Here is a 16,111-nt window from a genome sequence, read left to right on the forward strand (position 1 = left end):
CGGCGCAGACTCCTTCTCGGGGTTCCGAGAAGTGAGTCTTGGATCAGAGACACGGGGAGACAACACCTGGACAACCCAAGATGCCTTCTAAAATCGGTGCCCGGCTAGCCCGTACGTATTCTGGATTTCATTTTGAAAGTATGCATGAGCTAACTAACTCGTGACCCTGCAGGGCTGCTACCAATGATTGGCTACCACCACGTACTGATGATTATCATTGCGGTCGCCATCATCCTTCTATGTCAGTAATTCTCCGGTCACCCGTGCTCTGGAATGCGACTAACGTCGACCAGCCCTATTATTGGCAGGATGCTCGTCGTCCTCACCCCAGATCCCTAGCATATTCCTGATATCACTATACTACGAACGATACTCGCCGACATTCAACCTAGCGCAGGTAGATCCTGGCGTGGTTACAGCAACGGCGAACATCGTAGGAGGGGCCGAAATGGAAGTCCGTGTGGGCTACTTCGGTATTTGCGTGCAGCCAGATGCGGGATCATATATTTGCAATGCCAATGCGACCGCCTTGGCCGAGATTGTCACAGTCGATCAAGACCCTCTGAACCTGATTTGGGTTGCGTCAACGTTCAAAGATGCTGTTGTGTTTCCGTACCTACTGTAGGTTCTTAGTTCTTCTTCTCGTGTGTGTCTTGCTAACTCGCGGTAGCATCATCGCCGTCATCCTCGCCTTTTTCTGTTTCATCCTGCTGGCTACCTTCCCTGGATGGCACGACGAGCTCGATGCTAGTGGTTCCGAAGTTGAAGCCAAGCCGTTTCCTTCGCGACCTGTCTCGCAAGCCGCCCTGGCTCTCATCTTCGTCGCATCCGTCTTCGTCCTCGTTTCCGTTCTCTGGCAACATACCGCATCCGTCGCCGCGAGCACCATCGCCCAGGACATGGGCAATGGTAGTGTGAAGAGTGGTGTTGGCACCTCTGCCATGGTACTGGGCTGGTTTGGGTTCGGTCTCATGGTGGTCGTGACGATAGGTCTTCTCGTCATGATTCTCAGCATCAGCCTCATCAGACAATTGACGGACGAAGCATAGTCACGTTGACATGCCAACTTGCACCCTCATCAATTTATTTCATTGCACTTTGATTCCCCACTCTGATTTTCAACGCTACGCATTCACCCTTCATTCGACTCTCCCGTCTTCTTGCGATCACCACGTCCCAGAGACGGCATATACAACGTGCAGCACGTGAATAATGATGCATATTTGACATTTGGAACATGGACTTTTTGTCTCTAGTTTTTTATACGAGTTTATGGACACGGACATTTGGACAAGGGAAATACGAGATACGGTTACGGTTTTTCATTTTTGTTTGTTTAAAGAAGTCATCACGAAGAAAAATGCCTAATGAACAAGATGCGGCCAACAACAGATTAAGTCGGCCGTTCAGTCTTGAGCTTAGCTTAGCTCACCTCATGCGAAACAATAAATCTACTCGCAAATTATTGTTTCGTCCGCTTTCCTCCTTCCCTGTATAACCTTCCTCCGGCGGGAAAGATCTTGTTGGCCGCGATGCTTTGTTTTTGCTTTGTCGTTGACCTTGTATAAAACGCTTGTCAAGGTTGCTTCACGTTATCTTCTGGCTGCGGAGGGGACACTGGGTGGATTTGGTTCGTCATAGTTTTGCTGTTGTTTTGCCTTCAAGATTATGTATTTGTTGTGGATTTTGTGTTTACTGCTGATGAGAGTCGATCTGCGCAAAGAACTTCAATAGGTAGTTGAGACACGTCACATGCATTGTCCTCACCAGCCCCCGTATCCCCCCACTGGAACACAATTCGAGCAATATCCCACCATCAAGAAGCTTTCGATCTAAATCCCCGTTTGGAGACTTCAGCTACACAAGGAATCAATTGGGAAAAGATCGAAGACTAGATGGACAATCACATGACATGGTATTGTGATCAGCGTCTACTGGGAAATTTGCTTGTATACTATTGATGAGAACAAAACATCCTCTCATCGGTTCACATAAAAGAACAAATCGCGACGACGATGACCCGCGGGGTGGGTTACGCAAACAATAGAGCCGCCCCGCCTATTGTTCCTTTTGTTTAGTAGTTCATCACCGGCGGACCACCGCCTGGCCCGGGCTTTTCCTCGTAATTGTTCCCTTCATACCCACCGCCGTAATCGTCTAGGGACCGGTACCCCGGCGGACCATTGTCACGGCCACCGCTACCACCACCACCACGGCCTCGACCACCACCGCCGCCACCACCACGGTTGCCGCCGCGGTTCTGATGGTGGCCACCGCCGCCGCCCCTGCCTCGCCCTGCCGCACCGCCGCGACCGCGGCCGCGGAATGCGTTACCCCGACGCGGGGGTCCACTATCATCATGGTGATGGCGATTCCCTCCGTTGCGCAAGGTATTCGGGTGCGGCTGTCTGCCGTGGGGGTGGTGAGGGTGGTGGTGGTGGTGGTGGTGGGATGCAGAAGCAGCGGCGCCATCATACGTCGCGGCGGGCTGCTGCTCCGCGTGCGGCGGATACAGGATCTCTTCGTTGCGTTCCTGCTGGTGCCGTCTTTTGTTATTCTTGTTGAGGAACTGGCTCTCCCACTCGCCCTCGTTGGGGTTCTCCTCCTCGACGCGCAGGACCACCTTCTCGCCGACGACAGTGTCCACGGTGAGGGCCTTGTCGGCGGGGACGGGGTGCCAGTTCTGGATCTTGCCGGCGTCGATGGGGCGCGCGCCCTTGCGCACCGCCAGCACCACGACGGGCTGCGGGTTCTCCGTGTAGTACTTCTCGGTGGCGGGAACGGGCGCCATGCGCGCGGCCCAGACGCGGTTCTCGAAGCAGGCCGTGCCCGTGATCTGCCAGCTCAGCTTCTTGCCAATGCCCCCGACCTTGTCCAGGATCGACCGCGGGGCGGGGCGGGGCGTGATCAGGATGCTGTTGGCCATGTACTTCAGGTCGTTGGAGTCCGCGAGCCCGTAGGGGAGCATGGGGGTTAGTACTTCGCGAATCAACCGGCTTGAGTCGGCGTTGGAGATCAAGTAGCCGGTGTAGAAGATGGTGCGCTTGATGCGCAGTCGACCGTACGGCGACTTGGCCTTATTTAGTGACGGGTTGCGGGTGGTGAGGTTGTGTGAGTTAATCATGCGCTGCACCTCGGCGGCTTCCCATACGGGGTCAAGATACATGGATCCTTCCGCGACCTGGATGACTTCCGAAGTGATCGGCTTTCTCGGGCTGGGGCCCTGCGCAGGCTGGAACTTGCGGTTCAGCTGCTCGAAGTAGTCCCGGAAGCCTTTGGCACTGGCAGAAAGGTCAGACGTTCCGGCAATATGAACGAGAATAACACATAAAGGAGAGACGTACTGTTTCGGGCGGTCTTCATAGATGCGAAGATCTTCAGCCTGCTCGTAAGTGAGGATAAGGTCTTCCAGGAAGGTCTGCTTGAATTCCATCGTGGTCGCGAAGCGCTGATTCCTCGGGCCAACTTCCGGCTTGAGGCATATCAAATCGAACTCCAGCTTCTTGCTGCTCACGATTCGTTTGATGATCTCCGAGAATCCACTTTCACTGCGACCCGTTAGAAGCACCGTCAAGGCGTCTTTCTGCTCCATGCTCAATTTCACGAGTTGCACCTAAGGGGGAACGTATCAGCCAATTGCTGTAGTTCACTTGTAGGTTATTGTAATGTAATGGAAGGCCACACAATCTGTTCGTTCCACCACCCCTCCCAAGCGCGCGGTTCCTCCTTCTCGATACCTTCTCCGGTAGCCGACAGGAGGTTCGGGTCATGCCACCAACCGCCGTTCGCGAAACTCTCATAAGCCTGAAGGAACCCGATCGTCGGACCGTTCCAGAGTTGCGGATTCGGAAGTGGGCTCAGGAATACTGGAAAGCATTAGGATGCGAGGGCGAATCAGACGGAGGTCGCAGGACATCCTTACATGTGTTGTCGAAGTCGTAGACGTGAATAGACCTGACCTGCGATACTGCTGTAGCGCAAGAACAGACGAGAATATCAGCCATCCGCAGCTTTCGAAGCGCGTATCTGGTTGTGGAAGCAAGATCCTTACCTGGTAGTTCTTTGTTGGTGATGGACCAGCGTCTTAGACTGGTGATGGTGCGCGCGGGCGCACTCTGAGTGTGATTTCTCATTTTGGAAGCGTTCTCTGCGACTACGGACCTTGCAGATCTCATTACCTTCAGCATGAGTGAGTTGCGACCGACATTCAAGGATTCACATAGGCAAGCAGAGATTCATATATCCACAGCTACTGTGAGTCAGTGCGAGGTTTCACCGCGGAGATTTCGCCGCATATCACGGAAGGCCGCCGCAAAGAGGCGCGCTTGGCCCGCCTCCGTCTCCATTGTGGCGGGCAGTTTCGATGTCTTCGGCAGGCGGTCTGGACTTTTTGGTCAGCTCTTTGCGACGGGAAGTCGTCGACTTTCTAAGCGGTGAGGTAGACTGCAATGACGTTTGGTTCCAAGGCGGTCAGCAATTCCTCGCCCTCTTCGATGTGGAAACTTAACGAACAAAACATCCCCATCCTCTTTTCACTCTCATCATACCCAATCGTCCACTCGTTAAAAGAACCCCTTTTGATGTGCGAGCGGGTGTAACTTTCCATGTCCGATGATGATGGCATACGGCAGGCAATCTTGCAACGAACGCTCCAAGAGGTAGCACAAGAGGAAAGCGAGAATGAGGCAAATCCGTGCGTCATCTGCCTCGAACCGATCTCCGAAACCGCCATTGCGGTGCCCTGCAAGCATGCGAACTTCGACTTTCTGTGTCTGGTGAGCTGGCTGGAGCAGCGTCGGAACTGCCCGCTCTGTATGTACTCTCACGTACCCGAGAATTCGAATTTGGTCCAGTCTGCAAAGGGTCAGGGTCTTCAGCTGACGCCAAGTTGAAGGCAAGAGCGACGTCTCCGCAGTCAGATACAACCTCGACAGCCCCCAAGGAACCAAGATCTATCACCTACCGCCTGCCCCGCCAGCGAACACCAATACATCCTCGTCCTACCTCCCCGCATCACCCATCCACCATCACCCAGCCCGTCGCCCGCGCCGCGCTCGAAGCCCCGCGAATCGACCACCGCTCCAAGACCAACCGAGCGACGACCCCCTCCGCCGACGCCAACACATCTACCGCCACCAACTCTACTCCCTGCGCGTCGGCTCCAATCGTCTCTCCCAATACCGCGAGCTCACGCCCGACCGCTTCAACCGCGAGGAGGAGCTTGTCTCGCGCGCGCGCAAATGGATCCGGCGCGAACTCAAAGTGTTCGCCTTTCTGAACCCCTCATCTGAGCTCTCCGCCGCGGAACATAACGAGGGAATTGGTAGAGGTGCTGGTGAATTGCGCTCGACGGCGCAGCGACAGCAGTCCGCACCTCCACGGGCGGGTCAACAGCGACTAGAGAACCGCCGTGGCAATAATGCCGAGTTCCTTCTCGAGTACATCATCGCGATACTCCGCACGGTCGATATCAAGGGCAGCGCGGGTCAGGCGGAGGAACTTCTCCGGGATTTCTTGGGAAGAGAGAATGCGCGGTTGTTTCTGCATGAGCTGCAGGCTTGGCTGCGGAGTCCGTATACCTCGCTGGAGGATTGGGATCGGCATGTGCAGTATGAGGATGTGTCGCGGCGGGAGGGAGCTTCGTCTGCGCAGGCGCGGGCTGAGGGCGCCTCGGCGTCGACGCCGGTTTATCGGGGTGGGACTTCACATCATTATGGGGGAGGTGGGAGAGGAAGAGGGAGAGGGAGGGGGCGAGTGGCGAAGCCGGCGCATTCACGGAGGCAGCCGTATCAGCGCGAAAGCCAGGCGGAACAAGCCAGGAGGGTACAGTACGCTCGGGAGCGTTATATACCAGACTAAGATGGAGAAGGCTGTATGTCTTGCTGCGCTGTTCGCAGCTAGGAATTATCTTGCATATACTATGAATGATTGATGCATGCTATAGACAAATGTATAAATGATAAGACTGGTATCTTGGATGATGCAAACGAGAAGAATACGCTAGTAGGTTTCATGGCTCGTGATGTTTAGGCTCTGGTTTTCAACGTCGCCTGCCGAAGCGCCCGCCGCCTCGTCCCTTGAAGTTCTTGTTTCGGATTTTCAACGACCGGTAGTTGGCGTGCGCCTCCGGATTGACCTTGCGTGCACGCGGCTGTTTGGGCTCGGGGTCCTTTGCCTGCGCCTGAGGTCGTACAGGTGGTTTCTCCGGAGTCTCTGTTGCCGGCGGTTTGCCGGCCGCGATGGCCTCCTTCATCTTCTCGGAGAAGCTCTTGCCCTTCTCTCGAGGCCGGGATCCTTCGTCGTAGTCCGGGTCGAAGTCAGACAGGTCCGGTTCCGACATGGTGTGTAACGAATCGAGGTCGTCGAAGTCAGGAATGTCGATGTGGCTCCGGTCCAGAGGGCCGGGGGCTACGAGCTGCTGAGTTTCCCGGACGGCGGTGACCCCCCCATCAGGGCCATTATCCCTCTCGCCGTCTTCCTCCTCTTCATCCGAAAAAGACGGCAGCTCGGGCGCAGCCTGCCTCGACGTTGAAACCACCGGCTTCATGCGCACCTTGCGGGTAGTCCGCTTCTGGCCCTTCTTCTTCCAGACGGGAGCGCCCTCGTTCTCAGCTGCGGCCTGGCTATCGGCCACCTGCGCCGCGTCCATCATAGCCGCCTGCTCGGCCTCGATTTCTCGTAGAACATCCATATCGTCCTCCAACTGCTCCTCTTCCATGTCCCGCAAACCCTTCACCAAAGCCGAGAGCCCTTTCCCGACGAACTGGGGTCGTTTCCGCGTGGCCATCGGGCTCAATCCACCCGTGATGTTTGAGGTATCGTACCGTCCCGACGTCGACCGCCGCAGAAACGAGGGAGTCTCCGACCCAGGGTCGTTCGGCTCATCCACTGCCGCCACTGATGCTCCCTCTGCCGCCCCCCCGGCCGTCGCTTCCGCAACAGCAGCAGCAGCAATTCCCTTATTAGACCCATCATCCATCATCGTCGCATACCGCCAAGTAGTCGGAGTAGCAAACAGCGTCGACAGCATCCACTTCTTCCCCGACGAAGTCGGCGTCCTCCCCAGCCTCGAACTCTCATCATCATCATCATCATCATCGACATCCTCACTCTCCCCATCATTTTCCGCTTCCTCCCCTTCCTCCGCAATCGTATCCATCGTCTCCCTCTTCTTGTTCAGGGATCTCCTCCGCCTCGACGGCGTCCGCACACTCGCCTCCTTCAAACCAGCAATCCTCGTCGCCGACGGCGTCGCCGTACTCCCACCGGACTCCGACAACAGATCAAAAAGCCCCAGCGCCTTGCCATCGCGCTGCGGCGTCGGCCCGATCGCCGCCTTCAGCGGCGACAGGTGCGTGCTCGGGCTGAAAAGCCGCCGCAACACCGACGGCGAGTCGTACGGATCGACCTCCGCCGGATGAGAGGTCGATTTTCTGGATGGCGTCTCAAAGGCCCCGGTCCCCCCGCTTTTGTCTGTCTTCTTCCGTGGGGTGGAGAGGTTATCCGAAGACCCATGCGGGGAGGTGTGTTTCCGTTTCCTTTTGTGGTGTCGGGCGTTTTCCTCTGTTGGGTTGGTGGGTATGCTGGTAGAGGATGATGTCTCGAGGGCTTTGAGGCGGGAATATTCTTTGTATTTGGCGGCTGATAGACCCAAAAGTGGGCGTTAGCTGGGCCTTCTGCTTCTGAGGGAGGGGGCAAGTTTTACTGTTCTGGAGGGGAAGGGGGATAGGCGCTTACCAATCTCAGGTACCTTCTTGATGTCACTTCGATCGGCCTTTCTGCCTCCGTTGGCGTCGGCGAATGCTCGTTCCCATTCTTTGAGCTCCGCGCGGAGGGTGGTGGAGGAGGGGGTTGTTGAGGAGGGTGGTATGGTGGTGGCCATTATTGCATGTTGAGGATCTATAGTGCCGTAGTATAGGAGGATCAAGTGGCTGTCAAGGTTTGTCTGAGGAGAAGGGATTGTGTAGGCGTGGTGGTGGTGGTGGTCTTGGTGGGTAAGTTAATCGTGGTCCGGCTGTTGGTCCCGTCGCGTCCGCGAAAATCAATTAACGCGGGTTTGTGCAGGGCGGGCTGACGTAGCGTGTCTCGGTCCCCGGCTTTCACTTTCACGTAGTACTCCGTAGATGTTTATGGATCGAAGTCTAATTTTTGTACTGTACCGTACCTGAGATTTAATTATTCTTATGACTTGATTGGGTATTAGCTAAGTATACAGATTTAATCATGATCACTGAGAACAAAATTCTATCACCAACTCGTCAAACCACGACATCGATCGAACCCACCCCGTAACTGGGAGTCAGGATGCACCACCTTGCCCTGCAGAAGCGTGTACTTGACGATGCCCTCGCAGTGCTCCGGCCGGATCCGGGCCAGCCAGATCATCTGCTCCTGCGCCTTCCGATACACCAGCACATTCGCCGAGAACTTGTGGCCGCCGACATGCGAGACGAAGAAGATGCCCACGCCGCCGGGCCGCTCGTCGGTCGCGTCGCGATACAGCCCCAGCGGCCGCAGATGTCGCTCCAGCTCCTTCTTGATCAGCGGAGCGGTGATCCCGCAGCGCGCGTCGCGCCGTCGGTGGGAGCAGAGCAGCACCACGTAGTCGTACTGGCATGGTCGCGGGGCCAGTCGCGATGCGGGATCGTGGGCCACGAGGCCTTTGTTGGAGAGCGGGGCGTCGATGTATCGGTCAACGACCTCGCGTACGTCGGCTTTGTGCACGGAGTCGAGGAAGGTGAAGGAGGGGAGGAGAAGAATTGTCGTCCCGTTGTTGTTGTCGTTGTTGTTGTTGTCGTCTTCTTCTTCTTTCTCGTGGTGGGACTGGAGATTTGAGGCTGAGATCATCATGCGCTAGGTTTCTCCCCGTCAGCGATCATTCATTCGCACTCAGCGGACCTGGCTCATGCTTAATGCCGGATTTGAACATACCCCGTGTTTGGACTGGTTGGATGAAGCATCGAATGCCTCCATGAGAGATCCCTTCTCGTTCTCAACATGTTCGGTCCAGTCCGACTTCCCTGTCGCGACCAAGACGTGGGTGTGGAATTCTTTGATGTGTCCGTACAGCGGCCGGGAGGTCTCGACCTTCACCTTCGATGGGAATTGTACCGTGCAGTCGACGCAGTCTTGCTTGCAGTCGGGCCCGTCTTGCGTGGGATCCACGCTGGGGAAGATGTAGTCGTCGTTGCGGATCAGGCCGCCGCGCGACAGAAGGGACCGGAGCATCGTAGCTGGGTTGGTTTGCGACGCTATGCTTTTGAGAGAATGGTGGTCTTTCCCGGCACGCTGATCTTCAAAGAGAATGGGTATATCGTACGATAATCGATTGAACTGCTCGGACACTAGAGAAGAAAATAAATAAATCTGACAGCCATTTCCATGGTGGATTGAATTCTAACTTTTCCTATATACTCCGTTGAGCTCGGAGACGGACTATCGCAAAGTATCATCTCCGAGGCTTATCCCCGAGGGAGGTAATCGAAATAGGCAACCATGATTGTTCTCTATTCCGTCGAGGCGTGGAATTAAACTTCGAGTAAGGTATGTCGCGGAGACAATGACAGCGACCTGTCAAATGGTAGGCTGCAGCTACACTTCCACTGTCATTGTCATAATGTGTCAGTTTGAGTCGTGGACCACATACAGTACGGTAGCTCCTCCGGCGAACTATAGTTAACACACTTGACTGGCTGCGGACGAGTAGTTAAAGCAAAGCGTTGCTTAGTTATTGGCAGTGCGGCCACTGGCTAATTTTGAGTCTCCGGCTCCATAACTCTATCGCACTCAATTGAGCCGAAAACCAGAAAATACCGAGGACCCAAAGATTAGGCCGTTGGACAATGCAATGCCTTCAATTGCACCAGCCCCTCGCCCCTCTTCGCGACAGTGGGACTCTGGCCCGTGTTTCCAATTGCTTGCCTGCCTGCAGCTCTGGACCCTTCGATCCTTCTCGTCACTAAACCCAATTAGGCAAATCCTGGTTGTTCATCCCCCAGTCTGGTTAAATTGCTGCAAATGAATGTTCTGGCGAATGTCTAAGAGAATGCGACTGAAACAATCAATCAACAATCTTGGAAAAGCCGACCGTAACTTTAAGCGAAGCTATGTGTGGGCGTTGTAAAAACCAAGCCGGAGGAAAATGGCGGCTGCGCCTTTTTCACTGAACGTTATCGTACCCTACTGGCTACTCGGCGAAAAATCCAACGGTCTTGTGTCGAAGTGAAAGAAGATGAAAGACAATCGATTGTACAGTATGTGCAAACACATAGTGCATAGTGATTGAGAAACTGTAAAGAAATTAAGAATTGTCTCTGCGTACACATCGGCGATTGTTCTTGTTCTTGGAAAGGTGTGAAACCAGGCCCACCGGGTCAGGTTGCCCCATTTGGTGGATATGGCCGGCAGTGCCAAACACGTAAGCCACCATCCACCAATTGTGACTGAGGCCTGGGAGGGAAACTCACTCGCTCTGCCTGCGGTCCTCCACCCATTCCACCATGGACCCCCCCCCTCCATCTGCCCCCAATACATTTTGGCGGTGGTGCGCATACCTACCTCCGTTTCTCACTTCCTTCTCATCCTTTTACACTGCGCATCCACCCCCCCCCCTCTTCCTCTCCAATGATGGCTGACGTTCAGTTGAAATTGGCAGCTTCGGCTCCAAATTCTCAACCAGAACAACAGCAGCAGCAGCAGCAGCAGCAGCAGCAACAGCAACAGCATCGAGTGCGCAAGCGACGCCGACGGACAATGGCGTGTATGCAGTGCCGCAGCAGAAAGCTCCGTTGCGACCGTGAATATCCCGTATGCGGACGTTGTCAGAAGAGCAAAACCCCAACCCGATGCACCTACGAGGATGGATTTCTCTGGCAGCAACCCAATACAGTTGCTTCGCCCGTTTTCTCCGAGAGAGGTCCCACAGCCACGACACAAATGGCCCAGACTGATCGGGCGACTGCCCACCCTACCCCGGACTCGGGGATAAGTAGTTTGCCGACTCGGCCTCAACCATCCTCCAGGGACTCACGTCCCGGCGAGGAGAGACGCGATAAGTTTCTAGAAACCGTTCTCGGCGCCCCCAAGGCCGCCGTCAACCAAGAACCTTATGCAAATACCAGCCTGCTGCACCGGCCGCGCCAGGTCTTCGAGCCTCACCCGGACACCCAACCGCACCCCGCCGAGGACGACGAAGATCTGGCCTCGCCGACGCAGCAGCTGGATATCTCCCCGCGGATCATGATGCGAGGGCGAGAGACCAAGACTCGTTACAATGGCTCGGGCATATTTGCCAATCTGATAGCTCAGGTATGCCATCCATGATCCAAGCCAACTCATGTCCGAGGGACAAACAAAAACAATCCTACGATCTGATTGGCCCTGCCACGAGTCACTTATGTTGATTGCATACTTTAGTTCCCCGACCTCAGAGCCTTTGCCGAAGAGATCAGGGTTGCCAGTCCGCATCTCTCGGCCTTGCGACCGGATCTTATCAGAGTTAAAAAGGGCCTCTGGAAGCGGAAACCTTTGAACGAGCCCTTCCCCATGCCCACCATGCAGTCACTAGTCACCATGCTTCCAGCTCGCGCAGTCGTCGACGAGTTGGTCTACTTGTATTGCATCTATATCGAGTCCACCCATCGTATCCTGCACATGCCCTCGTTCTTCGAGGAGCTGGAGCAGTTCTGGGCACAGCGGGAAAGCCCCGACATGACCTCGACTGTCTTTGTGGTTCAACTGCTCTTGGTGCTGGCTTGTGCGTGGAATCTAGCGGACCTCAATACTCTTCAAATGAAGAATGAGGCGCCCCTCACCTGCTATACTGCCATTGAATGGATTCTCCACGCAGAGAAGTGGATCGAAAATGCCAACCTCAAGCGACCCGAGCTCGCTACCCTCCGTCTGCAGACTCTGCTCATCATCGCTCTGAATATCCATGGCATGAAACGCAGTCAGGCATGGCTTGCCACAGGGACTCTCGTCAAGCGGGCTATGATGGCGGGGTATCACCGCGATCCAAGTCGATATACGAAGATTTCCGCGTTCAGCATGGAGATGCGCCGACGAATGTGGGCTACCATCGTAGAACTCGACCTCCAGATCTCCCTCGAACGAGGCATGCCCCCTTCGGTGCAAGAAGACGACTATGATACCTTCCCAGCGTTGAATATCGATGATACGGAAATCAACGACGCTAGCACCGAGCTTCCGGACGAAAAGCCGCTGGATGTGATGACAGACTCATCGTTCCAGGCGGTGCTGACACAATCTCTTCCTTTGCGGCTGAAGGCCTGCGCCTTAATGCACTCTCCTCGCGTTAGTTGTCGGTACGAAGAGATAATGCGTCTGGATTGGGAATTGAATCGTCATCTTTCCAAGATCCCCGCATGGCCCACATCTGAAGTTGATGACCTCCATCGCACTTCGGAGCGCGTAATCTTGATGAGGGCTCTTTTGAAGAACAAGATCGGCCATTCGCTTTTGTCTATCCACACCCCGTTTGCCATTGAAGCCCCCAGAGAGGCTCTTTTCGCACCGTCAGCTCGGTCCCGCCTCGAAGTGGCGTCGATGATTCTTTCCACGCAGCGCCAGCTCCGTGAGAGGTCGGCTCAGCTGTCACTTTGCAATATGGGAGAATGGACCGTGCAGGCTTACTGCACCATATGCCAGCTCCTTCATGAAAAGGACAACAAATCCGGTCAGTCAATTATGCCTTCTGCGCTGTTCGTGGGTAGTGCTAATTCTACGGGCAGCTACTTCTCTCACTCGTACCCTCCCTGGGCTCCCCGAGTCATTAATCTCCCTGGTGGAGACCGCCCTGACCTGCCTCGAATCCCGCCTCCTTCTTGTGGTAAAGGGAGCGAAAGAATACTTCTTCATGTCGACAATTCTGGCGCTGGTGAAAGCCACTCTCTGGCCAAGCCAGTCCCATGTTTACAAGCAAGAAGTGGTGGAGCGTGTGATACTATTCGCGCAGACACTCTTCACACGACATGGCAACTGCGCTCATCTGGGCGACTGGGGCATGGGCAGTTTCAAGACCAACCAGGTAAGCGACCTAGTCTCTCTTATTCCGCAGCTCATCCTGACGATTCCAGGTTCCGAGTTTGAACGCCGGCCCTGGGATGGCGCCGCCCTTTGTTCCAGACGTAGCCGTAGGGCAACCGGGGACCTTCGGCATGGTGGTTAGTTCGATCTACCCTTTCTCTCTCATCTCGCTAACGATCTGTCTAGCCCGCTGTAGATCCGTTTCTCGACTCCTTTGACTGGGCCGACTTGACGGGCATAACGTTCTAGCCGTGATGTAAGAGTAGATAAATCATGCCCACCACCTTCCCTTATTACCTAATGCCCTATCACGACGATGATGGTTTGCACTGTACAAATACTCATACAATCGATAACCTGTATCATCTGAATGCTCTTCTGATTGCCTTAGTGATCGTCGTGGCGGTGACGCCATGCGATCGGGTTGAGCGACGATCCACGGCATCGCATCGATGTCACTGAATAGTCATGCACCCACATCTGGGCTCACTTCGCTCCCCGCCCGGTTTTGTTTTCGTTGTCAACGGTGCGCAATCATCAATCAGCCTTACCAAGGAGAAATCCGGAGCCCCTGAATATTGCAACCGATAGCCCACAAGTTGTGGTTTATGCAGGGATGATGCAAGAACGGAACGAACACCTTGGGGTTTGGGGGTGGTGGGGGTGGTGGGGTTGTTGATCATCTTGCGAATGGCATTGAGTGATCGATTCTGTACGTCAGTTGAGGTCCCTTGCTTGGGGCATTGAGTGAGGTCCATGACGTAGACACCCTGCATTGAATGCCAGTCAGTGGAGTGATTGCTTGACGATGCAAATCCAATGTCTCTGCAGCAATGGCTGTGCTGCATGATGCAGAGCGAAATTACAGTGTGTCTTTCCAGGGTCAACACTGGATGCCATGTATGTATCACCTGTATAACGAATCTCATATAATACAGTACATAGAGTCAAAGATTAGAAGATACAAAAATAGCAGACCAATAAGTGATCTAGAATGCGGCACAGTTTCATTGATATACTTCGAGTATACAGTATCTGAGCCCCTGAGTGGTAATTACCTTACCAGCGAATCTCCGTTGTTTAGGGCGGGAGATAAGAGATAAGATGCCTGCAGTACAGTACAGTACAGGACAGGACAGGACCCTCTTGTTGATGCACTGTTTACCTATTCTGAGATCTACTCTCGATGACTGCTTGTCTACACCACACTTGCATCACTGCATCCATCTCTAGGCACCAACTTTTATTTGTCCTCCCCCGTGGAATCTGGCCCACTTTGACTATCTAGTTAGGGTCTGGTCTAGACTATTCCAGTCTCCGGCGCTCAGCCCTGTTTCTACCACTTAGTCTGCTCTGTGTCCCGTATCCAATGAAGAAGATGGCTGTCGCCAAAGCGGTCCATTGAGGCTGTCCCGCAGTCTTCACAGCCATTGCACATGCATTGAGACTACATTCGGCCAGTTCTAACTAGTATATATTAGTGTAATCCACTAATAAGCTCTCGCCCACACTGATTCTCATCTTAAATTGAAGCCCCTCCCCCCAGTGCGCGGTCCAGTTTATCGCACCTCACATGCGAAACAGACGGCATCAATGCATCTTCTCACCCTCCTGGCTGGAATCATCTTCCTCCATGCGGTCAATGGCAGTCCCCAGCCCAGCGCCTCGTCACCGACCGAGTCCTCGTCCTTCTCCAAGACGACCAAATACCCTCTCCCCAATGTAGGGAACGTGGCCGTCCACGACCCCAACATCCTCCGCTACGACGGGACCTACTGGCTCTTCAAGGGCGGAGTCCACCTCCCCATGTACAAGTCCCAGTCCCTGGACGGACCCTGGACGCAGCTCGGCACCGTCCTCGACGGACCCAGCGAGATCCAGAAACAGAACAGCAGCCGCCCCTGGGCGCCCACCGCCATCGAGTGGAACAACACCTTCTACTGCTTCTACTCGATCAGCAAAGCCGGCAGTCGCGACAGCGCCATCGGTGTGGCGACCGCCACCCAGTTAGATCCTGGCAGCTGGTCGGACCACGGGGCCGTCATCAACACGGGCCACGGCAACGGGTCGGATATCTACCCGTACACGGTCTCGAACGCCATCGACCCGGCCTTCATCAAGGATCAGACCACGGGGCAGCCGTACCTGCTGTATGGGAGCTACTGGCATGGGATCTACTTGGTGCCGCTGGCTGCGGACTTGCTCTCGGTCAAGGAGCCCGAGCGCCAGAATGCGACGACGAATCTGGTTTATGTGCCCGATGAGAAGGTGAAACCGGTCGAGGGGTCGTTTATGAGCTACAGAGAGCCGTACTATTATGCTTGGTTCAGTCATGGCAAGTGTTGTGGATTCCAGAATGGGTTTCCTGCTGTAGGGAAGGAGTAGGTTTTAATCTGGAGATTGGTGCAGTGGATGGGGCTGTGTTTCTGACTGTGCGTGTAACAGGTATAGCATCCGGGTTGGACGGTCGAAGGATGTCCAGGGGCCGTTTGTGGATAAGGATGGACGGCAATTGACAGACGGAGGCGGGACGGTGGTCTATGGCTCGAACCATGGGACCGTGTATGCTCCTGGGGGTGTTGGGGTTCTGTCTGGTGCCGATGGGGATTCCGATGTTCTGTACTATCATTACCGTGGGTTGGCTCTCGTCGAATTGGCCGGATGTCTTGCTAACTTGACCCTAGTCAATACCTCGATTGGGTTCCAGGATACCGTGAGTAGATCTACCGTGAGGGGAGATTCCTGGTTGACTCCGACTCTAGGATGCGCAGTTGGGATGGAATTACCTCGACTACAAAGACGGATGGCCAGTCGCTGTTTCTGGGTATGTATCTCGATCTGCTCCCTCTGACCCCGCTGACGGCGATTTGCAGCGACAACAGCACCGGAACGAGCGAAAGCAGCGGAGTCGTGTTTGGACCTGATTATACGCTTCATGCTTTCTCATTCCTTTGTATGTCCCCATTCCCCTTTCCATGCATTATACTAATAATGCGTTCAGTCATTTGGGGATACCTTCGGCTACATAGTTGAAAGCCATGCTATCCGCCTTAAGGAACACGCA

At 54.7% G+C, this 16,111-nt stretch overlaps 7 protein-coding genes across 7 annotated transcripts; 4 read left to right on the forward strand and 3 right to left on the reverse strand.

Annotated features, from left to right (window-relative positions):
- Positions 1-80: 80 nt before the first annotated feature.
- On the forward strand, positions 81-1,049 carry ASPACDRAFT_61130 (Fig1 domain-containing protein; the record flags this gene model as incomplete). Its single annotated transcript, XM_020203630.1, has 4 exons — positions 81-111; positions 173-241; positions 294-621; positions 671-1,049. 4 exons carry the CDS (start codon positions 81-83, stop codon positions 1,047-1,049), a joined length of 807 nt encoding a protein of 268 aa, XP_020055687.1.
- An 848-nt stretch (positions 1,050-1,897) lies between these two features.
- Positions 1,898-4,309, reverse strand: ASPACDRAFT_120698 (rRNA 2'-O-methyltransferase fibrillarin-like protein). Its single transcript, XM_020196370.1, has 5 exons — positions 4,052-4,309; positions 3,923-3,970; positions 3,685-3,866; positions 3,345-3,613; positions 1,898-3,281 (listed from the first exon to the last, which is right to left on the reverse strand). Exons 1-5 carry the CDS (start codon positions 4,131-4,133, stop codon positions 2,075-2,077), a joined length of 1,788 nt encoding a protein of 595 aa, XP_020055688.1. The 5' UTR covers positions 4,134-4,309; the 3' UTR covers positions 1,898-2,074.
- Positions 4,310-4,555: 246 nt separating this feature from the next.
- ASPACDRAFT_1870539 (RING finger domain protein) lies at positions 4,556-5,859 on the forward strand (the record flags this gene model as incomplete). The annotated part of the gene is made up of 2 exons (XM_020197955.1): positions 4,556-4,812; positions 4,895-5,859. The coding sequence occupies exons 1-2, from the start codon at positions 4,605-4,607 to the stop codon at positions 5,857-5,859; spliced, it is 1,173 nt and encodes a 390-aa protein (XP_020055689.1). The 5' UTR covers positions 4,556-4,604.
- A 181-nt stretch (positions 5,860-6,040) lies between these two features.
- Positions 6,041-7,882, reverse strand: sld2 (the record flags this gene model as incomplete). The annotated part of the gene is made up of 2 exons (XM_020199655.1): positions 6,041-7,641; positions 7,738-7,882. 2 exons carry the CDS (start codon positions 7,880-7,882, stop codon positions 6,041-6,043), a joined length of 1,746 nt encoding a protein of 581 aa, XP_020055690.1.
- A 276-nt stretch (positions 7,883-8,158) lies between these two features.
- On the reverse strand, positions 8,159-9,722 carry ASPACDRAFT_120702 (sucrase/ferredoxin-like domain-containing protein). The gene is made up of 3 exons (XM_020196371.1): positions 9,402-9,722; positions 8,932-9,344; positions 8,159-8,853 (listed from the first exon to the last, which is right to left on the reverse strand). Coding segments are annotated over exons 1-3 (1,020 nt in total). The 5' UTR covers positions 9,403-9,722; the 3' UTR covers positions 8,159-8,247.
- Positions 9,723-10,752: 1,030 nt separating this feature from the next.
- ASPACDRAFT_52742 (putative C6 transcription factor) lies at positions 10,753-13,296 on the forward strand (the record flags this gene model as incomplete). The annotated part of the gene is made up of 5 exons (XM_020202653.1): positions 10,753-11,307; positions 11,416-12,697; positions 12,753-13,048; positions 13,098-13,184; positions 13,234-13,296. The coding sequence occupies 5 exons, from the start codon at positions 10,753-10,755 to the stop codon at positions 13,294-13,296; spliced, it is 2,283 nt and encodes a 760-aa protein (XP_020055692.1).
- A 1,044-nt stretch (positions 13,297-14,340) lies between these two features.
- Positions 14,341-16,099, forward strand: ASPACDRAFT_120704 (endo 1,5-alpha-arabinase). The gene is made up of 4 exons (XM_020196372.1): positions 14,341-15,428; positions 15,493-15,680; positions 15,732-15,871; positions 15,921-16,099. Exons 1-4 carry the CDS (start codon positions 14,641-14,643, stop codon positions 15,969-15,971), a joined length of 1,167 nt encoding a protein of 388 aa, XP_020055693.1. The 5' UTR covers positions 14,341-14,640; the 3' UTR covers positions 15,972-16,099.
- The last annotated feature ends 12 nt before the right edge of the window (positions 16,100-16,111 follow it).

Source organism: Aspergillus aculeatus (genome assembly GCF_001890905.1).
Source record: "Aspergillus aculeatus ATCC 16872 unplaced genomic scaffold ASPACscaffold_9, whole genome shotgun sequence".
NCBI classification, from domain to species: Eukaryota; Fungi; Ascomycota; class Eurotiomycetes; order Eurotiales; family Aspergillaceae; genus Aspergillus; species Aspergillus aculeatus.

Coding starts and splice junctions, on each gene's coding strand:
- ASPACDRAFT_120704 (XM_020196372.1), top strand. CDS start 14,641: ATGCATCTTCTCACCCTCCTGGCTGGAATCATCTTCCTCCATGCGGTC. Junction 15,429..15,492: donor TTTCCTGCTGTAGGGAAGGA/GTAGGTTTTAAT, acceptor TGCGTGTAACAG/GTATAGCATCCGGGTTGGAC. Junction 15,872..15,920: donor TGGCCAGTCGCTGTTTCTGG/GTATGTATCTCG, acceptor GGCGATTTGCAG/CGACAACAGCACCGGAACGA.
- ASPACDRAFT_120702 (XM_020196371.1), bottom strand. Junction 8,854..8,931: donor CCAACCAGTCCAAACACGGG/GTATGTTCAAAT, acceptor GGAGAAACCTAG/CGCATGATGATCTCAGCCTC.
- ASPACDRAFT_120698 (XM_020196370.1), bottom strand. CDS start 4,133: ATGAGAAATCACACTCAGAGTGCGCCCGCGCGCACCATCACCAGTCTA. Junction 3,867..3,922: donor CTACGACTTCGACAACACAT/GTAAGGATGTCC, acceptor AATGCTTTCCAG/TATTCCTGAGCCCACTTCCG. Junction 3,614..3,684: donor GGTGGTGGAACGAACAGATT/GTGTGGCCTTCC, acceptor GTTCCCCCTTAG/GTGCAACTCGTGAAATTGAG.